The sequence below is a fragment of the Chelonia mydas genome, chromosome 21 (assembly GCF_015237465.2).
Source record: "Chelonia mydas isolate rCheMyd1 chromosome 21, rCheMyd1.pri.v2, whole genome shotgun sequence".
Classification (NCBI taxonomy): domain Eukaryota; kingdom Metazoa; phylum Chordata; order Testudines; family Cheloniidae; genus Chelonia; species Chelonia mydas.
In genome coordinates this window covers 4718819-4744650 of record NC_051261.2, presented here as the reverse complement: position 1 = coordinate 4744650, position 25832 = coordinate 4718819, and the positions used below count along the sequence as shown (strand labels likewise).

General features: G+C 45.8%; 1 protein-coding gene across 4 annotated transcripts in view; it reads right to left on the bottom strand.

Moving 5' to 3' along the window:
* Nucleotides 1-301: 301 nt before the first annotated feature.
* The window catches only part of PLXNA2 (plexin A2), a 457364-nt gene continuing 431833 nt past the window's right edge, over nt 302-25832 (bottom strand). For all 4 annotated transcript variants that reach the window (XM_043533410.1, XM_007059575.4, XM_043533409.1 and 1 more), the window contains 9 exons: nt 25523-25669; nt 23698-23857; nt 22907-23010; nt 16825-16924; nt 14052-14242; nt 13237-13406; nt 9517-9729; nt 7418-7568; nt 302-6023 (listed from right to left, as the gene is read on the bottom strand). In XM_043533410.1, the coding sequence (XP_043389345.1) occupies nt 5928-6023; nt 7418-7568; nt 9517-9729; nt 13237-13406; nt 14052-14242; nt 16825-16924; nt 22907-23010; nt 23698-23857; nt 25523-25669 (1332 nt within the window). In that variant the 3' untranslated portion in view covers nt 302-5927. The remainder of the gene's footprint in view (nt 6024-7417; nt 7569-9516; nt 9730-13236; nt 13407-14051; nt 14243-16824; nt 16925-22906; nt 23011-23697; nt 23858-25522; nt 25670-25832) is intronic.

The window sequence follows — 25832 nt, the reverse complement described above, 5'->3', positions numbered from 1 at the left end:
TTTACTTCACTTATTACTGGATAAAATATTCTTCCCTCTCCTCCATTAATCATAGACCCCAAAGTGTCTTTTGTATGTTTGAAGCTAGGGGGCAATGTTTTACCTTCTTGTCCAGCCTTGTGGCTTCCAAGCCCTTGGCATGCTATGGAAATAAATCTGACATTAAAATATTTCATTTGGGATCTCCGCTTACTGATTTATTACTGGTGCGACGTAGCAAGTAAATATTTCTCTCAAGTATTCTCAGCACATACAATGAATCCCACACACTCCATGCTAGAAAATAAGAATCCACTTAGGATTTTTTTTTTTTTTATCCAGTAAACTTTATTTATATATAACAACAGTACAAAGTGAGTCCTTGGCTTGCAAAATAGGAGTGTTTCATATTTACAATAGGTACACAATCATATATTAGAATAACAAAAAACCTTTTTTCCTTGGAACATTTTTAAATACTTAAACTTTCTTACATTTTTTTCCACAACACTTGTAAAAACAACAAAAACCAGACAACCATCTTTAAAAAAAAATATAATACAGAACTCCAGTGTGTCAAATATAAGGGGAAGAGGGGAAAAGCTAGGGAAAGGTTACGGTTGTGTGGGGTGGGCAAAGTATGCAGTTCAATTTATTATCCGTGACAGCTTGCCTTGTAACTGGTATGCATTTATTTTTAAGGGATGGGTCAAACAAAATAAGAAGCCCTTCCACCCGCAGCAAATCTTTATCCGAAAACTCAAGCCAATCCTTTTTTGAGGTTCAGGAAAGTTTGGTTCCCATTCCCTGCTCACCCCCTAAACCCATTTTCCATATCAGTGTCCCTGCAGAAGGAGCCATTAACAAATGAGCACTCTCCATGGTACCATAGGGGGATCTTGCTGTAGTATATTTTGAGTATAAGAAATAGCATGGCACAGTCACTATTATGGTACGATGCTTATTTACTTTGTGATGGCTTCCCTGATATGCACATCCATGTACTGTCTGAGATTGGAAATGACAAAAATACGACAGGAGAGGCTGTTTTCATCATTTCCGCAGCCCCTCTGCAGCAGGAAGTGCTAGAAATCTCAGAAGAAAGCCTGCTCAGGAGATTTCTGGTTTGATTTTGCAGACCTAAGAGGCCTGGAGAGTTCAGAGAAGTGTCCCAACTTTTGGGTGCTTTATTGGAACCTGCCAATCTGAGTTACTTGCCCATTGCAGGGCGGGGGGGTGGGGGGGTGGGAGGGGGGCTGGATAACACAAAGGCAAATGGGAATCTTTAGACTGAAAAAGATAAACACAGAGACAACTTCAGTGTTAACAACAGTCAAAACAAATGGTGTCGTTTGAATTGTGGCCTGATTTGTTTCATGTAAAGCCCCCACAGTGACGAGTCTCAGACAGCCACGCAAGGTGAGGGGCTGCTTGTTTAGCAGTTTGCTCCAGTCTGTGTGTGTTATTAACCGGGGCAGAACACATGATACTCAGGTGCATTAGCCACTCACCTACTGCTGATGCAGCAGCAAGATACGCATGTGCAATGGAACCTGGACCTACTGAAGGAAAACCCTCTTTCTGAAGATTATTCCCAAGCTGTCATCACAGTGTCCCCCCAGATCTGAGCCATTGCCAGCAGGTACAATAAAACATTGAGGGGATCACAAAGGATTGTAGAGAGCTTACGAAAGCTTGGTATAAGATGTTTCTCCTTACCATAATTGGGAAGCAATGCTCACCATCTATTTCTGTATTACCTGGCTTGTCACATTGCCTTGAACTAGAACAGGAGCGTTGGAAAGGGGAGATTTTTGAGAGGCAAGAAAAAAAAATCAAGGTCTTTCTTTCAAATGGGAGCCTTTATGAAGGTGAGAGGTAACCATGTCCTTTGCAGAAGGGAGTTCCTTGCACTGTCGCTTACTAGAAATTGAACAGTGATGTTTCCCTTCTGTGAAGCCTTTTAAACAGAGAGAAAAACGTTCAAAGCCTTCACAGTTTTAAAAACGTGCCCCTTTTAAAACTAGCCTGACCGGCCTAAATTTAGATTTTGCATTTTGGGTTATTCACCCCAGTGGCTTCCAAATAGAGTTGCCTTTAGAAACTTCAGTGCATAGCTTTACATTTTTAACTCAAATGATTCCCCCAACAAGTATCTAATCTAAAAAATCTGCCCCTGTCCGCATTAACATTGTGGGGCCCTTTTGCTACCACATACATTAGCCCTGCGCCTCTCACCTGCTGATCCAGACAAGCCTGGGACAAAGGGTTAAAGTCTGAAGGGTATTTAGGGTGGGGATCAAGTTTTCACTGAAGACACATTCAATATACAGATCAGACTGTTCACCAAGCTTTATCTAGCAAGTAACTATATACAACATCACAGCTCTCTGTATTATTGGCTTAAGGTTTATGGTACAATGGAATACTGAAATATGAGGACTGAAGCTTTGCTGTATTTTTGATGCATCTTTGATGTTGGTTATTTATTCTCTGAACGTTTTTTATGTCTTTTCTCCAGAGTGCAGTCACCATTGAGTTTCCCCCGGATGTCCCAGCTCATTCAAGTCATTCTGTTTTTGTTTCATTTAGACTGCTGAACTGAGTCCTCCTGACAGGCGAATACTGAGAGCACTGGAAACTGAAAGGAGAACTGCCAGCGACAGGGGGAAAACACAACCCTGCTGCTGCTGCTGTTAATGGGAAACACTCTAGCTGCAGGCTAAAAAAAATAATCAGTGTGACAGGAATAATTCTTAAGGATGTTTTACCCCTTGTCAAGTTCCTGAAATTGGGAGGGCATCCGAGCAGCACACAGACCAACTTCCCTTCACCGCTTTTGGAGTTGTGGGCACTCAGCGTTTCTGGCAAATCAGACCCTTTATGTGCATCTCATGTAGGGCAACAAAAACGGAGGTATCCCAAACCAGTAGCTAATGCTGAACACTTGGACCTAAGTGACATGTCCAAGGTCACTCTGTGAGTCAGCAACAGGCAAGAACAGAACCCAGAAATCCTGAGTCTCAGGCTCTCTATTCTAATCCTTAAACAACATTCCCAGCCAAATTGTTACATGTATAGAATGCAGTGAGAGTTTTGGTAAAAATCCATTTAAAATGTTTATTAGCAATAGAATATATTCTTTAAGTGGAGTTGTGTTGTCTGGGTGTTTAGACTGCACAGGACAGGCGTTGCACACTGAGGAGAGGAAGGTTTCCATCGGCAAAGGAGGAGAACGGCTGCATGCAAGGTCCCTTTTATGCCAGAGCATCAGGAAAAGATTTGCATCCTAAACATTCAAAATTGTGTGTTAGTCACACACATTTCCCTTTTCTCCTTCTGCCTACAATGTTTCCCATTAGCAGCAGGGCTGTGCCTATTTTATTTAAAATGCTTGTTTGTCATAACAGTTCCTAATGTAGCTACAGGGAATTCTTAATATAGCTGGACGCTACAAAGGCTTCAGCAGTTTTCCTGTTCTGATTTCTCCTGTTTCACTTTAAGCACTGGGAGATCCCCTTACCTACTCTCTATAGGAAGAAACAGGCAACATGCCCTCCACATCTCTCTGTCATAGCATTTTGGTGCTAAGGAGCAAGGTCCCAGCTGATAAGCTGGGATTCTTGTATAGAGTTTTTTAATAAAGGCTTTCAAAGTGGAAAGGCATTTGGTTAGCACTTTGCTACCCCTTGGAGTGGGCTCTTTGATGGCTCAGGCTACTGCTCATGAGCAGAAGATTAAATGGAATTATTTAAACAGTAGCACCAGACACAGAAATTCCAGAAATGCCATCTTCTGTTCTGATGTCAAAACCCTTGAAACAAAGCAGGCTAGAGACTCATAACACCAAACAAAGTTTGGCCCTGTGCAGGGAGAGAAGCACTGAAATGGATGTGGAATCATTTCATCTAAGGCAAACTCAGTGCCTCCCCACCAACCAAACCTGGAGTCAGGTTTGCCTGCAGTACAAAGAAAATACCATTGTGAGATCTGAAGCTTTACCCACAAAGGAGCTGAGAACAGGGCCAAGACTGTAAGGGCCTTGCCCTAAAGGGACAGGCTGTTTCATACCACAAACTTCCTTTAAACTTCCATTATAGCTAATGTACTATAGTACTCTCTCCATTTCAGGGATGGCGAAAGAGTCATAGCGAGATGACACAACTAGCTTGGGATCACACAGCACACTCTGCCTCTCTGCAAGGAGACTTAAGGCTGGGCATTTTCAAGTCTGGTTTTGATTCCATTAAACAAACTCTGGTAGTTATTTTGCTGCAACCACCACGACTCATATGGTCGATACTTCTATTTCCATTAGGTCTAATCACCTCATCCTCCCGCACTGCAATCTGCACAAATATCAATATTTATTACCGAGAGAAATATTTACAGCATTCCATCCGCCTCTTGGCACGCTTTAAAGGGACAGGAAAGCTTTGGTTTCTTTTAAAGGAATAGCACTCACAAATATTTGCCTTTCGCTGTCCATGAAAAGATGGGCTGCTATGGCCAGTTCGAAACTGAACCTAACAATGAGATACAGAGACAAAGACAACAATGTTGGCCAGCACTTGGAGTGCGTTGTTTTGGACTTTCTCTCGCCTTGAGTAAAGATTCTCCCTCTCCCCAACAGGAATAAAAGTCCCTATGCTTCACCTTCGGGTGACCTTGCATATGCCAAGGGAAAAATTTAATTGGAGTCTGTCCTGATCTTATGCGTAAGTATGAGCGTGTCTCAAACAGAAAAGCAATAAATATGTTATCTCACTATGTCTGCGCTTTTCAAGTATCACTTGCTGTAAACATTGTTTTTAGTTTTTGTTTTTTTTTTACTACAAGAAATTACATCGTGGCTGGAACAAAACAACGTGAGTCAGCTAACAGCCCAAGCAGCTAAGTCAGTCTCAGCCCAGCTCTACTTGACTGTGCAAGATCAGCCTGTTGGTTTTGCTTAAATTGCACCTGCAGAAACCTACAGTGCACCAATTTCAGTTTAAACGGTACGTGACTTCCTTAGTTTCAAATGCCACGAAGGGCAGAACATTCTTCAGGAACACGAGTGAAGCAAACAAAAATACCGCAGAATCTTTACACCTGGGTGGAGCTGTGTGTTGAAATGGAATGGAAATAAAAGAGAAAAATGTTTAAAATCAGACCCACCATCATTCAACAGTAAGTGGGATTTAAAAAATATATATATAATATATATATATTGACACTATATAAATACATAGATAAAGCTGGATTTCAAGACAAACAGGTTAGATGATCTGATGGTTCTGTAATTCAGGTAAAGTTCTTTCTGGTGCCACTGGATTTATTTCCAGCTAAACTATTATCTTCCTTTGTGTAAAAAGGTTTGGTGCAAACTTGTGCTCATATTTTTTAAAAGTTCCCAGGAACAGGAATAATTTAATTTTCCAATTTTTCGGATTAGCATAGGAGTCTATTCGCAGAATGTCTGAGCCACACACCACAGGAAACTGATGAGTAAGAGAGAGAGAGAGAATTTGGAACTGAATTTTGTTGGCGGAATTATCTGTGTGGCCACTGTGGTTGCTTTAATTTTTTTCTTTCCCTCTTTTTTTAAACCCTTTAAATACAGTTTTCATTATTTCCTAATATATATCAAATTATTTTCATGCAAAGTAGCAGTCACGGAGGCATCCAGACTTCTCAGGTTCCTTCCTTCCACACATATGACTTGAAGAATTACTCCAGCTTGATCCTATTTTGCTTTGAGATGCATTGTCCTTCTTGCTGTCCTTTCAAACTGGAATCTAAATGATTTTGAACTTACTATCTGGGCCAATCCCTGCTTCCCCCAGAGGATGTTTCAGTATTTCTATGGGTCCAGTGCCTTCCTTGCTTGTTCATACTCTTCATTCCCAAGAGCCTTTGTAGTAACTAGTTCCTTCTCCTGGTCCTAGGAGCACCGTCTCCTTTCTTCAGCTCTCAATAGACATGGCACAGATAAGCTGTTCTACTTTGTATGCCAAGCGCTGCCTGCGCGCCTGCTCGTCCTGCTCGAGAGCCCCGATGATCTGGTGCAAAACAAACATGATTCATGTAAACATCCCAGAAAGGAGAGAAAAAGAAAGAAGGGGCGGGGGAGGGAAATAAATAGAGAGAGAAAAATACTCAGAGATAGACTCCAAGTGTTAATGATGACATGCAGGAAAGATACTTAGGATGGGTCCAGTGTACTGAACTCCCTTCCCTGGACAACACGCAGTAGTGGTTTGTGAAGCTGGTAAAACAGAAGTACTTGGGGCAGGCTAGGTTAATGCCGCTGGTCCAGTACAGGTCTGGCAAGCCTTGCCCAGGAGTTGGGAGGGCCACCTACGGCTTATGGGTCACTCCCCAATCTGAATGCTCTCCACACTTGGAAGGCTGAGGCTGGCCTGTTGCTGTCAGTCCCTCCCCTTAGTTTTGTTCCTTCAAAGAAACTTAACTAACCAAGAGAAACAAAGCACTGAGTGCTCTTCCATTCCCAGCCATGCTGATTTATTTGTTGGACTGTTTGCTGCATACTAGACCATCACACCGCAATCATTCCCGTGCTCTTGTGCCTTTGACTCTGCATTGCCAGTCTCATTTAGCACGAAAGTTATGAGATTTTAGTCCCTAATCGGAAGATGGCTGTGGCACTGTATCATAAATGCAGACATGCAATTAAATGACAAAAATCTTCCTTTTAATGGATGTAATTGCAAAACAGGTTCTTCTCACAATGAAAATGAAGGGGTGGAACAGATGGCGAGAACTTGGTTTCAAGTGATGCATGCATTAAAGGAGCCATGCTGCCAGCTTTGCTGTGATACGAAGTTTGTGCCATACTAGAAGTTCCCTGAGGACACTGGGATTTGTGAGGGGGTTCGCTGAGGCGGGACGATTTTTCCCTGCATTTGGAAATGGGCTGCACCGAGGGTGCACCCAGGATCAGGAATTCAGAGCTGCCCACACAATGCTTCAAGGGGTTGGTTCTGATGGGATGTGCTGCATCGGGAGCTCTGGAGACTAAAGCCGCCTATTGATGCACAGCACAGATACAGCATTGATAGCAGCAGTGAAAGCTTCAACCATGCTGCCCCACCAACCAGCTCTGAGCGGGGGAATTGGCCTCCAGGCCCCATTCAGTCTTTGGCCTCCCTTCTGAGACTGCCAGCCAGGAAGCCAACTGTGCTATGTGGAGAAGCCTAACCATGCCAGGAACAGGACTGGGGCTAACCACCTGTCCAGGGTGACTTTCAGTCACTACCAAGCCAGAGTGGAACTGAACTGCCGACCTAGAGGTGAAAGGTTCCATATCTCACTTACACCCAGAGCTGCCTCCCAACAGACTCTATCTGTCTAAGGTGACTTGGTGGCAGGATTGCCATGTATCCTGTGGCCCGGGGGTGGAGGCGTGGCCTCACAAGGGATGGGGCCTGCTCACCTCTTCACTGTACTTGCTGACGTAAGAGTAGATCTCATTGAGCGCGCTCAGCATGTTGAACTCAATGGCATGCAGGCGCGACTGCTCCGCGAGGTAGGCATTCATATCCTGGTCACTGATGGCTGGGAGCTTTGCAATGTCTGCATAATACCTGGGGAATGAAAGGTGAGAGACAAATGAAAAACATATTGGCAAGGAAGGGCCCCGTGTGCGCAGCAGAGATGCCAAAGCCTCCTGAATGTAAAACTCCAAGAGTTCAGTCTCAGCTAGCATTCATTGCCCAGAACGGGGGTCTGCAGTTCTATCTGGCCTTTGTGAACTCTGCAAGGTGCCAGCAAGGCCTCTCCTCCCGATTGCTCCTAACCAAGCAGGAGCCACAGCAAATCTGGCCCTGTGCATATCAAAGGAAACATTTTACCCCACGCTGAAATGCAGCAACTTCTGGGGTCCTGAGAACAGAGAAGCTTTATGACTTTGCACAGTAATACTATGTAATCTCCATCCAAAAACTACACCGAAGCTTAGTGGAGAAACTGAGGGATACCACCTTATCCAGTGAAACTACAGGGGGGATTTGTGTGAGGGAGACAATAATGATCTGAACTGCAATCTGGGTCAGGCACCAAGGCTAAGACTCCAAGAAAGTGCTAGGGGATCTTTAATGGTTGAGGTCTCCGTTGCACATCTAATCTGAAAGTCAGCACCGGCCATAGCAGCATGCTTGTTTGAACTGTACTGTTCGCTCTCTCCCTTTCAACCATCCTATCATGTTTGCTCGTGAACCTGCCAACTGGGAGGCAGACTGGATCACTCGTCATTCATTGTCAGCGTAAAATTAGCGAGGAAACCTCTCGTTTTAGTTTAAACCCTACCATTAAAAAATGCTGACTATTCACGACATTCCTCTGATAGGTGGTCAAAAACCAGCAAGACTAGAGGTGACCCAGCCATCCAACAAGAACACAAGAACAGCTGTATTGGATCAGACCAATGGTCCAGCTAGCCCAGCGTTCTGTCTTCCGACAGCGGTCAGTGCCAGGTGCTTCAGAGGGAACGAATAGAAGCATCTGCCAGAACCACCTCATTGTCCTCCTGCAAATGCTCCTCTGCCGTGAGACCTACACAACACCTGACAGTGGTCAGAAGGCTGGTGTACTGTGACTGCTGCTTATCATACTGACCAGCACCGCCTCCTTGTGCTGCCCTTGTCTGTCTGTTGTATTCATCCCGTCCCCTCATCTTATATTTAGGCTGGAAGCTTTTTGGGACTGGAACCATCTTTTTGTTGTGTTTGTACAGCGCCTAGTGCAGTGGGGTCCTAGTTCATGATTGGGGCTTGGCAATAACGATGCTTGGCATTGATTCAGAGGAAGAACATCACCAGCATCATGTCATCTTCCATCCAAGAGCTCATTGGCTCAAATGCCGTTTAGGCTATGGAATCAGGCTACGTTATGCTATGGCTGCAGATCCAGCAATGCACATGTAATGCTGACAAACCCCAGCAGGTGGGATTGAACCTGGGACCTCTGGAGCTAAATGCATGCGCTAAAAGCCACATGCCTCTTAGCTAAGGCTGCAGCAGACTCATTAATCTCTAGATGGTCTAGGTGCCAGTACAGCAGGACAAAGCCCTAGGTGTCAACTTCCTCTATTCCCGGGGGTGCTCGACACCCCACTCCGTCCCAGGCCCACCCCCACTCCACCCCTTCCTCCAAGCCCTCACCCCTGCCCCACCTCTTCCCACCCCCTCCCCTGAGGACGCCCCATCCCTGCTCCTCCCCCTCTCTCCCTGCGCCTCCTGCATGCCGCCGAACAGCTGTTCCGCGGCGGGTGGTAGGTGCTGGGAGGGAGGAAGGAGTTCATCAGCAGGGCTATAGGCAGGCAGGAGGCGGCGGGGGGAGGGGCAGAGCTTGGCTGCTGGCGGGTGCTGATTTTTTTCCATGGGTGCTCCAGGGCCGGAGCACCCACGGAGTCAGTGCCTGTGGACAGAGTGCCACACCAAGCAGGCATGGGTTACATACACACTACAATGGTTGACCAGATGGTGCAATGAGACAGCCACTGCTGCTCCTGACTATGCTCCGACGCTGACCTACCTTTCTACCCAGCTCTTGTAGCTGGGGATATCCTTGGCATAGAGCAATTTGTTGGAGGGGGAGTCCTTGCCCAAGCGGTGTTCTGAGGTGGAACAGGAGTCCATGAAAGTCTGGGCAACAACAGAGAGGCAGGCGTCTGTGATGCTGCCTTTGTGGATATCGAACACAAACTGGGGGTTTTTGATTACGTTCACCCAGAACCGGAGAGGGAGGCTGCAGGAAAACAAAGGAATAAAAATAAGTCACAAACCCTCAAGACAGGAGGGTATCTTTCTTACCCATGTATTTCAGGTCCTGCAATGATCTGCTCAGGGCTGTGCCCCTTCTAAGCACTAAATGGCAGTAATGGCCCCACACAGTCCGCAAGTACCCTAAGCAGAGCTGAGCCCATCTCATTACCAAATCCGGGCCAGGCTAGTGACCAATTTTCTTCTCTGATTTTCCAGCCACCCCTTGGCCCAGCCCCTGCTGACCCTGCCCACTCTGGAGTGGCTGCCATTTGACTTGGTCTTGTACCACATCACGTGGCAGCCGGACAGGCCAGGGTGCTGAAGCCAAGTGGACTGCAGGAACTGTACTGTAAGGCAGAGAGGAAGCTCTCCATTTTAGGAGAGCCCCCAGCATTTGCCAGTATTGGGTGCTGGGGTTTATGAGGAGGTCCAGGGCAGTCTGTTAGTCAGCGCTGTATCTCAGCGTCCTTTAGAGCGAAGGTCTGTGGCACTGAGCTGGTGAGGATATATGGGTGCTACTGGAGTCCCCACTAACAATCCACTGCAGTGAGCAGAATCGAGGGCCTGTTCCCAGCCCATCACCCTGGAAGGAGCACATCAGGTATCTCTGCCTTCCCCTCCTGCCCCCAAATCCTGGGCCTTGGTAATCAAAGGAGAATTATTCTTCCCTTTTCCTTTGGATCTGTAGCAGGATCAAAAACCAGCTGCTGCTTTCTGTTAGCTTTCAAGTCCCAGCTCTCCCTCGCTAGCCAGCTAGCTACAACCAAGGCTTCAGCCTTAACCCTTGGAGCACTGCAGACAAGTTGCTCAATGCCATCGCAGAGCAGAGTCTCTTGTCAACTGCCTCAACCCTCCAATTGCTCCCAATCGCTGCTCTCTGCATGAGGGCCCTGAACTGCTTCCATGCTGACCAGCTCTCCGGCTACTTCCCAGACCCCCCTCAGTCGCCTAAACTGCCTTCCCTCTTCCACCTGTTCTTAACACCCGCCTTCCCTAACATCTCACCCTGCGCCCCTCCCAGCTCTCCTGCTACTTCTAACCGGTGACCTGAGTCTACAACCCCAGTTACTAAAGTCTCATAGTTTCCAGCTGGACTCCCCCAGGAGATCTGATGTGGTCTGAGACTTAACCCTTTCCTTTTTCAAAGGAGCCAGGCCTGGAGCATAGGGCTAGAATTCCTGAGTTATACTCTCATCCCTAACGCTGAGCCAGTTAATATCTGGGACAAGCCACTTCCCCTCTCAGTGCCTCTATTCCTCTGTCTGACAATGCTCGGCTCTCTCCTAGGGGCATAGCAAGCATTCACGAATGTTTGGAGAGTGCTATGGAAACGTAAAGACATAGTGAAGGCTCAATGTAATGATTAGTTTGAAAACTAGAATTTACACCTCTGCCCTGACTCCTCCTTTGTTCCCGTATGCAAAGCTGTACAATGGCTGGGTCCCCATCAGCAGCCGGAACCCATGTGGTTTGATGGCTCTGGTAGAAAAATCTTTGTTGTTCGACACCGTTTCCCTTTTCAGCTTTAAGAACTGTCATTTTATTCAGGATTCAAACATTTTATCCTAATAGCTCCTTCTTCTAAAGCTTTCACTAAATTGTTTTTAGCTTTCCACAGCCTTAGCGGGGAATCCGGCTTTTGCACACATGATGATTAGAGGCTTTTTAAACCGCGAGGGACTGGTGGAAAAAAAATAAAAAGTCTTCAGGGGGCTACCATTTGTTATGGATTCCCCACCCCCCAGGTAAATTTCTAACCCACGGAGCTTTTAATCCTAAAATAACAGCAAAGGCAAAGATGTAATAGCTCCAATTGTTTTGAGAACATTGAGTCCAAGCTGAAGTTTGTGTCAATTGCACACAGTTTACGTGTGAGCTCCACTCATCTGCTCTCTCTTCCCTTCTCCATGGCTCCTGAAGCATTTGGGAAGGAGCAGCTACTAACTGAACTGTCAGCTCTGAGCATTAGCAGGCATTCCCCTTTTGATAATTTCATACACCTAAGGTATGGCTGTTAACTACCTGCCTGTATACAACCCAGCCATTTCCAAAATCGCCTCTTCTCATTATTGGAGGGCAGGGGCAGTCTCGGAGCTAAAGAACTGGACTGCGATGCAAGACACCTTTGTTCAATTCCCAGCTTTGCCACAGTTCCTTTGTCTGTCTTGTCTATATAGACTGTAAGCTCTTTGGGGAAGGAGCTATATTTTATTGTGCACACAGAGGCCTCTGGGAACTACTGGAGTACAAACAACAATTAATAATTCCTACCCCTGGAATGAAAGGAGGGGTCTAGAATTTACACCCAAAACCACATTTGTCTGAGTGGTGATGTGAAAAAGGTTTGTAGGAGTGGTATTAGTTTATCCTATAATAACCCCTAAATAATTTAACAGGCAGTTTCCTGGATGCTTCATACTTAGAAAAATAACCAGATTTTAACAGATTAAAGTTGTAAATGAAAAGGCAAGGAACACTTTGCTTAATTCTCAGTGCCAATTTAGCTCTTTGTTGCACTGTCAATAACCTGTAGCTTCTCTGAGGTCTGAGATCCACAGCAGGAGCTGGTGCACAGGTCAGGACTGAGATGCACTGGCAGAGCTGTCTGTGTGGTGGGGGTTCCTGATTTGAATCACAACAGGTCAGAATTGAAGTACATTGTCACAGCAGCAAGGAGGTCCCATAATTTGGACAGCACAGGTACTGGAGGTTTGGATCGAAGAGTATGAGCAAAGCTTTGTGTCAGGGGTGCCTCCTTCCATTATATCTGACGGCAGCCAGAATGTGACAATCACCCCCAAGCACAAAAAATGCAGAAGTTCACTGAAGAGGAAAAGAACAAGCTTTGTGACTCCCAGAGAGAAGGAAAGGGGCAGGGATTTGCACAAAGGTGTGTATGCTGGCATCTTCCGTAACAATGAAAGAAGGGAGTTATGCAGTGGTGAGCTGGAGCCGGTTCGCACCGGTTTGCGCGAACTGGTTGTTAAATTTAGAAGCCGGTTTAGAACCGGTTGTTAAAGGGTTGGGCAAACTCTGGCCCGCAGGACCGTCCTGTCCGGCCCGCCTGAGCTCCTGGCTGCGGAGGCTCCCCTTGAGAATCCCTTTTTAGTCTCCCGACAGCACTCCGGGCCTTTGGCGGCACTTCGGCAGCGGGTCCTTCACTCATGCCCGGTCTTCGGTGGCACTTCGGCGGCGGGTCCCTCAGTGCCGCCGAAGACCCGGAGCGAGTGAAGGACGTACTGCCGAAGGGCCGCCGAAGACCCGGAGCGACTGAAGGAACCGGTTCTTCAGATTTTGGCAGCTCATCACTGGAGTTATGTCAGCATCAGGTTTATTCGGTGAAGCACATGTGCACTCCGAGCTGCCTCCAATTACACAGACTACGTCCCTCCTCCTCCCGCTCCAAGCCCCAGCCCCAGGAGTCCATTCTTTTCCAGGTTGTGGATAATTGCTCAACAGTGGGGTCCACCCCCACTCCCCATGCTCTTACCAATTGCTCTTCCAGGTGTGCCTCACATCTGTGTCGTGGATGCCGTGCTTATCTGCTTGCTCATCCAGGAAATCGAACATGTATTTTATGGCCAGCGGGAGTGCGCTGCCTCGGTGCACAGTACTGAACAAGGTCTCGAACAAGTCATCCACGAATTTCTGCAGCGTACCCTAATGGGAGCAGCAACCAACGGGGTGATGGGAGGGATGTATGCACACTCGGCTAAACAGCAACAGCAGGAGGGGACACCAGATGGTGACACAGGCTATGCACAGCTCCAGAAAGGTATAGGTATAGACCCTATAGGAATATGTAAGGTATATGTAACCTTATAGGAATGGGCTGGCTGAACTTCTGAGGCACATTGGTTTTATTCTTAATGTTAAGCACCTTTTCGTTTGCTTCTGAAATGCAATCTGTGCTATAACCATTGCTGAAGGCACTACAAAAGGATTGCAGATTCCTGAGGCTGAGGAGATGGGAAAAGACAGACACTTACAGACATGGTGGCTTTCTTTCCATTTTTAGTGGCACGTAGTGCTAGTGAAAGGATGGAGCATCTAGAAGTTTAGGAGCAATTGCCAGGAAACCAGGGGTCTATTTCTGGCTCTGCCATTGAATTGTTCCGTAACTCCAGGCACACGTACCCTCTCTGCACCCCCGCTCCCCCTGTGTAAATGGGGATAACGTCCAATTCACAGACAGGTCGCAAAGCTGCATTCATGGACACTGAAGGCTTGAGACGGGGCTGAGCATTGTGTCTTTGCAGACCTATTTATACATTTTCCAGGCAGACTCTGGTGCATAATGATTACCTTTGTAGCTAGGAGTCTAGTCAGGTAGATCTCAGACACCATCTTACTGCCCCGGTCGCCCTCCTTCTGGTCTCCATGGTCATGGTTTTTGACCAGATGCCAGACTTTCACTCCGCTCTCCAGGTCAGGGGTGATCATAGGTGCTCTGGAGCGGAGGCTGTCTGGGCTGCCTGTGTACCGGAATGTTGAATCTGAAAAGAAGGGAAGAGAAGCCGGTGATGTCCAAAGGAAGCAGCTTCTAACACTTCTCTGTCTCTCCTTAGTAGACCCCCCTCTTCACTGGATTATTTGCAGAGCAATTAGATATAATACATTGCAGACACCATTAAAAAAGCAGCATTTGCCACATGTGGCCACACAGGAAAGGATGTGAGGGGCAGGACTTTGTCTCCGGTGAGGAAGGGTTTAACTCCAGTTGAGCAGCCCCTTGTCCAGGGGAAAGGGTAGGAGAGTGGCTATTTGAGAGAGGGAGGTGGAAGGCTACCTTTATGATAATCAGATTGGGCACCCGGGGCTGAACAAACCTTTGCTTTCTTGTTATAAGTACTAACTACATCTGCTGGGTCATCATTCCAACAGCTTGCACTGGTGGTGATGTTGCCTTCTAGGCAAGGACACAGAAGCCTGGTGGTATCTCAGATACCACTGGGAGTAGGTAACTATGTCCATGTGATGACTTTGTGAGGGGTACACTTTTGAATACTTTTTCATGACATCATACCTTTAAAATCTGGCAAGTTTATTTTAGACACATTCCTCAAGGTGACGGTGTCATTTCAGAGAACTTGAGCAGCTCAGACTCTCTTATTATATTTTAAAACACCATTTACTCTATCCTCCTCCCTGTATCCCCCGCCCCACCTGATCCAGTCCAGGTTCATGTATGTGTGTGAAATAAGAAAAATGAAATGAAACAGAGACTGCACAACACAAGGGAGTACTTGGGGAGTGTCAGTAACAACATGTGGATAGCACACAACTCTTCCCTACAGTCATCTGTTACTGCCACAGAGCTCCGTGAGCCCTTTATTCTCATTCAGATTCTGGGACTCTTCCTAATTGGTTAACCTGATTTACTCACACGCAGTCCCATTGAAAGCACAGTCATTACTCACATGCTTAATGTTAAGCACGTGCATGAGTGTTTGCAGGATCAGGGCCTTAATGTCAGCTCTCTGTAAGTCTGATTGCAGCTGCCCGGCACAATCCAAACAGGGCAGAAGCTGTGTTATTTTTAAAACAAGTGATGTGGTTAAAATGTAACAAAAGATCAAATTAAGAAGTGACTGCATTAAACAGCAGACCAATGACGGGTTGCATCTGCAGTGTGTGCTTGTATCTTTTTGGCTCCTGTGCAGGCAGGGTTGGGGAGGGGAGGAACGTTAGAACGGCTATACTGGGTCAAACCAAAGGTCATCTAGTCCAATATCCCGTCTTCCGACAGTGGCCAATGCCACTGCTTCCCTGCAGAAGCCCTGATCACAACCCTTCCTGGCGAGCTGGAACAGATTCCTCTTTGGAGCGTGGCAAAAGTGCTCCCCTAATCACCCCGCTCACTGCAGAGTGATACGAGGTGCTTCAGTTCCCCAAGGAAATGTATTATCCTGGTTCTACCCACACACTATCCATTCAGCCTGTGGCCTGGGGCAGAACATTCTGGTGAGACTATCAGACCAGCACACACACTCTCTCTCTCTCTCAAATACTTGCTTTGCTGTGGCCAACTCAGCCTCCCAAGTCTCCACTCACCTTTCCCAGTACCAGAAAGAGTTAAGGAGATCAGCGCAGGGAAATATAACAGTTATTACAAAAGTTGCTAAAGTTTCATCCCTGATTAATACGCAGAAAAATATGAATATTCCAGCCAATTTAATTAAGGCACGGGGGAGAAAGGAGGGGGAAAGGCTGGGAAGCATCTAGTAATTCTATTTTTAAACATGCGCTGTACTGATGCATAATATGGAAAGTAAATCTGCATCCTCATTTGCATTTTGTCTGCACAATTAGAATTATTAATATTAACGTGAGCAAAGATCATGCATACTTGTAGTTGACAAATGCTCTTGCACCTGATGGTGAAGAACAAGCATTGGCATTACTTCCCCCATCTGGGTCCCCTCCCCACTCCACCTGAAGAACAAACGGAACTAAGAACTCTGACTTGGACTGATTTTTATAGGTGGCAAACAACCCTTGCTATGGTGCAGAGAGCCACAATACTGTTCTGCTAGCTGGAGGGTCTCACACCATTCAGATGGCTCTGCAGAACTCTTCCGTCATGCTACCTGGAATAAAGATTTTGAGAGCCAGGAAACTGGGAAAGGAGGTGGGTCTGTCAGGAGAGCTATCTTTGGCTAAACAGTTTGTAGAACGAAAGAGCTGAAAAAACCTTTGTGCCAGGGACTTCTCTACCATCCTTTATGAAGGTGTATTATTATTACTGTGTATATAATGCTATAAATATGCACCTGGCATCTAACAGAGTCAATTATTCAGACTGTAAACTCTTTAGGGCATTGTCTGTAAAATGCCTACCCATACTGCTATGCAAATAATAACTAACATTCCCAATTCCCATGTGTGTAAAATCTTGCATGCTGAGTTAAGAATACTCTCACTTGTTGATTGGAACTAAGCAAAATGACGAGCTGAGACCAAAAAGCTTGTTCCACTAATGATTCCAGGCTGGAGTCTAAAGAGGAGTCTAGCAATGGAAAAGCCGGGTCGCTGCCTATGAGCCCTTATATCCCCAGCACTTAACCCTGCTTCTTACCGTATCTACTAATGGAGGTTCGAGATATGCTGGCAGAGGCGGGAATGTTATAAGAGGAGGTCTGTTTAGGAACGAGAGCCACCACAGAGCGGTCTGACACCTGGTAAGGCAAAGAGACAGAAGAAAGCAGATGAGTGAGATTAGACCACCAGGAGGTGGTGATGCCACCTTTGGAATGTAGAACAGTGCCTGCTAAGCAGCAGACACTGAAGGCTGAAAGTTTTAGAATCCAGACTTTGCAGGGAGCTAACAAAATGACACCTTGTTCAAGATGACAAGGGGAAAAAAACTGAATCCCACTAGCCTGCTCTGTTTTCTTAACACAAGAGAGACACCCCTCTTTACCTTGTTGAGTCCTCTGCTGGATTCAAGCCCCTGAAGGAAAGGGATGATAAATGAAGACATATTGAAGACATTTTTGGTTATTTTGATTTAAGATTACATTTTATCCAATAAAATGGAGAATCTCAAGAATTGTTGCGATCCAATTAAAGTCGTAACGCAAAGGGAATAAAACAGCTATAATAATGTTATGGACCATAAAACACTCTTATTAAACCATTTTTTTATTTTAACCATTTTTATGAACTTTAAAAGTTTGATTTACAGCTGAACAAGTCATAAAACTATCTTTCAGAATCTTAAATTGTCGGTCCCTCTATTACACCAAAAAAGGATTAAACGCTGGAAACTCAAACTATAAATGAACATTAGCGCTAACGAGATTCTGCTATAGCAAGTTTTAGTGGCAGCATTTAATTTTTCCCTCCCTATAAATCTAATAGTCATTGGAAGTTTTTAACTTATCTTCATTAATTAAGAATCTACAGATTTCAATGGAACAGACCTTAGCATTTTTTAAATTCTGAACTGAGAACCTTATGATGCAGTATGGCAGGGAGTGGCATATCAGATTCTCTCTCTTGGATGGGTAAAATGAGCTCCTTACTCTTCCTCCTAAACCCCTCTCCCCACTTCCATTTTCCTGCACTATTCTTCACACCACCTCCCTCCCTGTCAGCCTCACCATCTTGCACACTCATCTTTGACTCCCCACTCCCTGCATACATCCAGGCTCTTGCCACATCTTGCCACTTGGCTCTCCATGCCATACTGAAAATCTGACCCTTCGATTCTGTCCCTGCGGCCAAAACACACGCCTGGGCCCTGGTCAACCCCTCATCCCTTATGGGCTCCCCTACACCCTTATCTCTTCCGTCCACTCTGTCCAAAATGCAGCGGCTAAAATGACCTTCATCACTCAATCAGCCCCTGTCATTCCCTCCTTTGAAGATCACCAGTGGCAGCCTAATACAAGTCTAAACTTCATTCTCTGCAAGCTCCTGCACAGCTCTGTTCGAGCCTCCTCTTGGATGCACTCCTCTTCCACATTCTAACCCCTCCTAAAGACTCCCTGTTTTTGCAAGGTCCAGAGACTTTAGACCTACGCTGATTGTCACATTAGAGGAGACGCAAGCAGCATGGCTTAGACAACAACTTAGATTATAAGCTCTTTGGGGCGGATTGTATTTGTTGTTCTGTGTTTGTACAGTGGCTAGCACAATGGAGCCCTGATTCATGACTGGAGGCCTGTAGGTGTTACTGGCATACAAATGACAACCCCAGTGCAAGGGGGTGCAATACTGCCTGATGAGACAGAAAACCAAGCTTCTGACCACACGTGGTCACTATGGAACCCTGAGCACCCTCCCTGAATATAGGTGGAGTCACAGTGATATTGAGGTCGAACTCCAACTGGGATGATTACATTCCACCTCCCTAAATTCCCCCTGCAGTTTCATACTGAAGGTAGTTTGAATAACTACTGCCAGTGCAAAATAGCTGGCACATTCCACCTTAGCTTCAGGAAAATGAGCTCTAATGTATAATGATCTGTAAAGTGCTTTGGGATCCTTCAGGATGAAAGAAGCGATATAAATGTCAGTTATTATTATTATTAATAATAATAATAATAATGCGGCTTCATGTTACACCCAGCAAAAATGAAATATTTCTATTTGACTAAGTACAACACTTCACACCTCTGTTATTTTCCCTCTTCTCCCCCCGTACCTCCCTCACTTCTCCCAATTTATTAGGTCACTGGAAGCAACGATCAAGTGGTGATATTATTTTCTTAGGCTGTTATTAGCTGCCACTTTGGTTTAATTTCACAAAAGTGAAATCTCAGCATTCCAGTGCAAGGAATACAAAAGAAGCTCTGGATTTTCACACAAAGAAGCAATAATTTCCAGGCTGCTGTGGTTGGATACGGTTTCATCAGAGCTGTAGTTAACTAGGAGAGAAGTATTAAAAATTCCACACATACAGAGGGAGCACTCTTGCCCTCTGAAGCTTGGGCAGAATGACTCGTCAGCTAAAAAGCACCAGTGTACAAATTAGCATCAGATGTAACATATTTTCCTTTCCCATTCTGCCCTGCTGCCACCACACTCCTATAGAACCCTGGAAACACACGAGAGATTGGCTTTTTTTTTTTTTTTTTTTTTACAACTTTACAAATATTCTGGTTCTTCCACTGGCTTGAAACATGCTATGTGAAACCCCTTTAAAGATAATGATAAAAAACAGAGTGGGGAGAACAACAGACAAGATGTCCAGCAAATACCTTCTTTACTGACATGGCCTGGCAAGGATACCAGAGCAGCTAATGAGCTCCAGCTTTGGACATTCCATAGCCAAACCACTATAGGTGTCCGAATCTCATTTTCCATATGCATTTTCCCTGGCTGTTGCTAATTTTTCATTTAAAAAATAGTCTTCTAATCTCTCAGCCCTTCCAGCCTCCCAGTGAGTGATGTCTCTTCATGGTTTGCTGCCTCCGAGTTAACCCTGCACAAGCCATTGTAAATCACTTGATGTTAAATTCCGAGTGGTTCATTTGTCTTGGGTAAATCTGTGTGAGCATATCCTACAGAGTTTAACAGGGATAGATAGGGTTCTACAGAAATGTTATATGATTCTACAGAAATTCTTCTAAAAGCCCTAGAGAATTTAACAGAGAATGAGACCTTTTCTACAGGTATTTTTAAGCCAGCATACAGAATTCAGCAGCAGGGATACACCTCGCTATTCAATTCTATAACACAGTTCAAAAATAATCTATAGAAAGCTGATCATTTCCTTTTAAATTCTATTTGATTTTTCCATACAGGGGATGCTTGTGAAAGTCAGATTAATGATTTAATGGGTAGACGAAGACAATCAGCTGATTATGATGTAGGTGGGACGTTATCATCATAAAAAACCCAGAAAAAAAAATATCTTGCCTTGAAGAGCTGATGAAGAAATGTGGGATTAAGAGAAAGACTTGGAATTAAATCATCCAGCTAATAACAAATGATTGCTGATACTGTCCAAAAAACTAGAACCTGCAGCTGTACCACCTCAAAGCAGGATCATACTAAGCAGGAGTAAGGCTGGATTAGTTCTTGGATGGGAGACCTCCACAGAACACAGTACTTAGAAGCTGCAGAAATTGTGTCAATTGTGTTGGCAATTCACCGATCCTTTTGATTCAGTGTCCCAGTATAGAGGTAAGGGGCTTGTCGTTCAGCTAACACTTCCAGCATGTCCTAGTACTCAGGAGATTGGGTTTCTACCCCTAGCTCTGCTTCAGTTTCCCCATCTGTAAAATGGGGATAAAAACAGTGACCTTCCTTGTAAAGTGCCTTGAGATCTACTGATGAAAAGTGCTATACAAGAGATAGGCATTATTATTTAAAGCAAGATTCTGACCACTCATGGGTCCTGAAGATGCCATGGCACTTCTGCCAGAGTCTAGGTGTTAGCTCTGCTATCTTAGCCAAATTACAAGGCCACACAATGAGTCAGTGGCAGAGGCAAAATGCTCAGTCTACTAGCCAGTGCTGCCTCTTAAAAAGAGCACAAAGGAGCATCACATGCAACATATTTGCAGCATGACGTGCACAGCAGAAACAGCAAATGCTGCTGCAGACATCAACTGCACATCTCCCCACACAGCACACTGCATCTTCAGATCTCAGCGTAACATTGCTTTGCCCACGGGAAAAAACAAGTTGAACATTTCAGAACCATACAAACGTCTGATATGAAAGGCAGGGTGGCTTTGTGGAGGTAGCTCTTATTTTCACTAGAAATGGGCCGGGACAACCCTTTGGGAAAGTTCGGATCAGACCTTTGTGGCTTGGGCCCATTATTATGATTTTTTAAAAATCAAACTGGTTCTCCCCTCCCTACTTGCCTGCTGATCACAAGTTCCCTCGCTCCTCCCCACCTTCTCTGATTAATCACTTCTTTTGCACTCACATTGTCTTGGTGCACATCTATACCGGAGCTGGGGATGTAACTTCCAGCTTGTGTAGACACTCTCATACTAGCTTTGATTGAGCTGTGGTGTTAAAAATAGCAGTACAGGTGCAATGATGTAGGTGGCAGGCTGAGCTAGTTACCCTGAGTACAATCCCATCTGAGATCCGAGGCACATACTCTGGCATCTAGCCCATCCTGCTGCAGCTACATGGCTATTTTTAGCACACTAGCTCAATCAAAGTGAGCACATGGACCTCAGGATACATGGCCCAAGCCCATCCTGAATTGTGCTTGCCAACTTAAAAGCCAGCTGTGGTGGTCGTATCTGTGATGCGGACACCAATCTGCTAGGAACTGAGCTAAGACCCATGAAACTCATTTCAAAGAGAGGCCACTGAATAGCCACGAGATAAGTCACCTTTAACAAACAAGCAAAGTAAAAAGGGAAAGGTTTCTGTTCAAAAGGAACTGGCTAGTACCTCATGGAAAGATCTGCTTCTCTTGAGAAACCATTCTGCTCAGAAAAGAGAAGTATCCTCGAACTACACGCCAACCTCCTTTCTTCTAGTGACTAATTAGGAGGGTTACTCCAAGGTACATTGAAGCTACAGGAAGGCTATGGACAGGTCCATTGGGGTACAGTACAGAGCGCTGGGCTTCAAGAACAATGCCTCTACTAACTGGAAATCAGTTTCACGGGTGGTTGGATACAGTTACACTCCAGCACATTCCAGCATGTGGTGGACAGATGGACCTGGCTGAGTACGTACCTTTATCTCTCTCTCTGACCTACCATAATTAACACTTTCTAGCTGCTCAAGTCTCACCCAAGGCAGGCTGTGCTTGGCTGGTGTCATTAGCCTAACAGCAGTAAGAGACGGAAAGAAGCTTGTAGGTCATCTGATCCATCCTGGTCACTGTGGGATGCAGCATCTCCTCTAGCATTCTGACCAGTCTAGTTTCAATGACTCTAGTGATGGGGCTCCTGATGCTTCTCTTGGGAGACTCATTCCAGAGCTTAACACATTCCACCACTTCTCGATTAACAAACATTTCCCAGTGTTCAGGTTTATGTTTACAGTGCTTGGGGCGATATTCCCTTAACTGGCGGCACACTCCTCTGTGACTGCCTTTAATTTTGAAGCCATGCGATTGCTGCGCAGGACACAGAGTGATGGCGACGTCCCCTTGTTCCTAAAAAACTAGTTGCCTTTGTTATCCCCTGAACGAGAACGGAGAATCAACATGTAGGAAGATTGAGAGTTAGAAACTGGAAGAGACAAGTCGTCCATGTAGCTCGGTGCCCCGCCTCACTGCATCAGGCGGCTAATCTGCCCCCATGGTGCCTGGTGGCCTATCGACGATGCTTCAGAGACAGAAACCCCTCTCCTTTCCTATACTGCCCTCCCCTTTCTCTCACTTAGGCTTCCATTTCCAGGCCTGGGTCTCTGACATGATAGCCCCCTGCAGCCCCCACATCTTTAACCGTTGACAGTGCAGCCCTCTCTCTGCATACCCAGTCTATCTGGTGAGAGAGGCTGGCATTTTTAATTTAGTCAATTTTCAACTCTGCTAGTTTCTGTAAGATGTGTGTCAGGGCTGCTTTCTTGTCTAATGCACGAGCACACTGAACCATTCTGGTTTATCATAAGAACGTGACCTCCCTGTCTGTCTTGTTAGACGAGACGCCGAGGAATTAAATTTCTGCTTTTCTTTCCCTTCCGCTTGGCTGCTTTCTGGGAGCTCTGCGTCAGGGATGGTTTCTTACCTGATAATGCATCAGGGTGTTTAACCGCTTCCAGTCGCCCTCAATCTTGGTGGTGATGTCTTCATCCTGCAGGACCACGCGAGCTATCCGGCCCTGGCGCCACTCTGCAGGGAAGGCAAGAGCAAGCAGACATGATGGTCAGGGATGAAAAGACACCTGCCTCTTCTGTCCACATCAGTCTCATGTGACATTGTATGAGAGATGAGTCTCTCAGAGGCCAAGCTCCCAGGAAGGGGTGTTCAGCGAAAGGGCTGACTTCTGCTCTTGATTATTCCTGTGAAGCCCTAGGGAAGCCAATGTGGGTTGCTTCCTTGCATCTAAGAGCAGAATTTTCCCCAGGGTGGGGGAATGTAATTAGATTTTGGGGTGTTGATCTGAACCAAGGGTCCCCTCCAACACTACTGTCAATACATGGCTGTGGAGGTGGCTTGTGTAAAAAGCTGAAGGTGGTCTGAGATGTCAGTCACTTGCTCACTGGACAATTGCTCCATGAAGACAGCTTTCTGGGGGACATTAACAGGGTCTGCAGAGTGCAATGGCTAAGACAGGTCAAGAGTCTGACCCAGTGTTGTGTCCTGCAGAAACAGCATCTCCGAGGGGTGTAGTGTGTGTTTGTGGGGGAGGTAAGGATAGAGCAAGTGTGCACAAAGCGAGCCATCCTGGCTCTAGCCAATGCGATCAGCTTCCTGAACATTACAAATCTCTCTGAGAACTCCCCAATACTGGCTACTTCTCTAACTCTCCCCCCACCACCTCCCCGCCCACTTGTCACAGGGCAGGGTTGCTCTTACCCAAGTCCATGTCGACAGCCCTTGGCCTTTGGGAATAGGGGACGTTTTTGTACACTGCATCCAAAATCTTCTCTTTGACCTGAGTGATGGTGTCGCAGTTCAGCACCTTCACGGGGATCTCTGGGCTGTTCTCGTTATCGGGGTTCACACAGTTCAGGATCTAGAGAGGGAGAAGTCCCAAATGGTTCTCAAAAGGGCTTCAGAGAAACATCCAGCATAACAGTGATAACATCATGGGTCAGAGACACTTAACACTGAATTCCCCTGAAAAGCCAGTCTCTACATTGATATCACAGCTGTTGTATCTAGAGTCTCCTTGGGAAACTCATTAAACTAAGAGTGTTGGATCATATTAAAGAAGTTCTGTATTAAAATCACAAATGCGTTTGATTCCCCATAGTTCGAATTCCAGGGTATTCACTAATTAAGAGGTCTCTTGGTTTTTGGTACTGTTTCTCTCCCTCTATGTGTTAAACTTGCAAGCTGCTGATTGTGTTAGTACATTCTAAGACAGAGTCTGTTCTCAAAGCAATTCTTTGTAACAACAACCACTCACACAGAGAGAGGCTCAAAGCAATACTCTGTAACAACAGAAACAGCACCCAGAGACTCTCCGCCCTTTTGTTGTATTAATCTTGCTTTGTTAACAATTGTGATTAAAATAGAGATAGAGGATGTATGTGGTGGATGCTTGGTGTGAATAATAACTGAATGGTCAGGGAGGGGCCAGCCTAAGAATCCAGTGTCCATTGGCTGAAGAAGGCGTCAAGTGGAAATAACCAGAGGACCCCCGGAGGGCAGACTGGAATCCACCCAACAGCCTCAAGAATGGGAGAACCAAAGAACAAGATAACATCTGGCAGCACGGAGCCGTCAAAGGAATGTGCCATCTGCTGATTGATTCAGCCACAGGATGATGAAGCAATTCCCATAGACTGGCATAGGAAGAAATTCCTATAAAAAGGGACTCTAGAAAGTGAGAACTTTGGGGTCTGATTCTGCAAACCAACTTCCAGGAGCATCAGATGAGCATCTGACAAAGCCCTGCTCCCTCCTCATGTCCAGGCCACCTGGCCAGTGGCTTGGCATGAGCAACTCTAAGGCTGGTAACTATGATGATAACTTTGCAGAACCTGTGTGTGTGTGTGTATGAATGAATGTGTGAATAAATATGAAATTGAATGGAATGTTATAGCTATAACTAACTGCTTACTATGATTCTTTCTGTATTCACAATAAATGTGGCATTTTGCCTTTTCCCCTTTAATAAGATCCTGCTGGTTTTTATTTTATTGGTATAACAAGAGCTTCAGGGTGTCCCCTGGAGTTATGTTTTGGGGAGGGCAAGGGCATGGGGAGCTATAGATATATTTAAAAAAGGATGACAAGGGTCTGTGATGCCACATGTAAACCCTGATTTTCCAAAAACTTTAGCAGCCCGGGCTGATCGCACACAATCTGCACAAGCAAGTTAGGTACATACTTAATTTGCACATGGCCCTGGCACCCTGAGGTTTTGAAAATTGGGCCATAACATTACATGCACTTACGTCCCACAGATTATTGCACACGCAACACTTGTGGTCCACAATGTTGGAGTATGGGTTGAGCCAGCTGAGAATCTGGACCATAAAACTGTGTACTTCCTGCTTGTGCTTTCGATGAAGGACCAATTCTGACATGAAGCAGCTAGTTCTACCCTGGGGCATCAGGGCTGCATATATCCTGCCCTTCCTGTACAGCTTCTCTTAACTTACAGGAAGTCACTTACAGCTGGAGATGAAGCATACAGTTCAAAGCTGGGTCCCACGGACAGCCAACTCACCAATGTTTTGTACTCAATTTGCTGCCGGATCAGCTTGTCCTCACTCAGAGAATAGCGTGCCTCCCCTGTGATGGCATCGATAGGGCCCTTCTCCATCTGCTGCTTGATGGCACAGTACAACATGAAGAGCGGCTCCCCAGCGCACTCCTGTTCGACAAGACACACAGCAAAACAAAATCAGGTGAAGGTGCCTCTTTGGCAGGGCCTTATCCTAATGCATATGCTTAACTTTAAGCAGATGCACGGTCCCACTGGCTGAATCTTAACAACCAAAGTAAGTGTTTGCAGGTCTGTGGCCCAAAGCAGCACT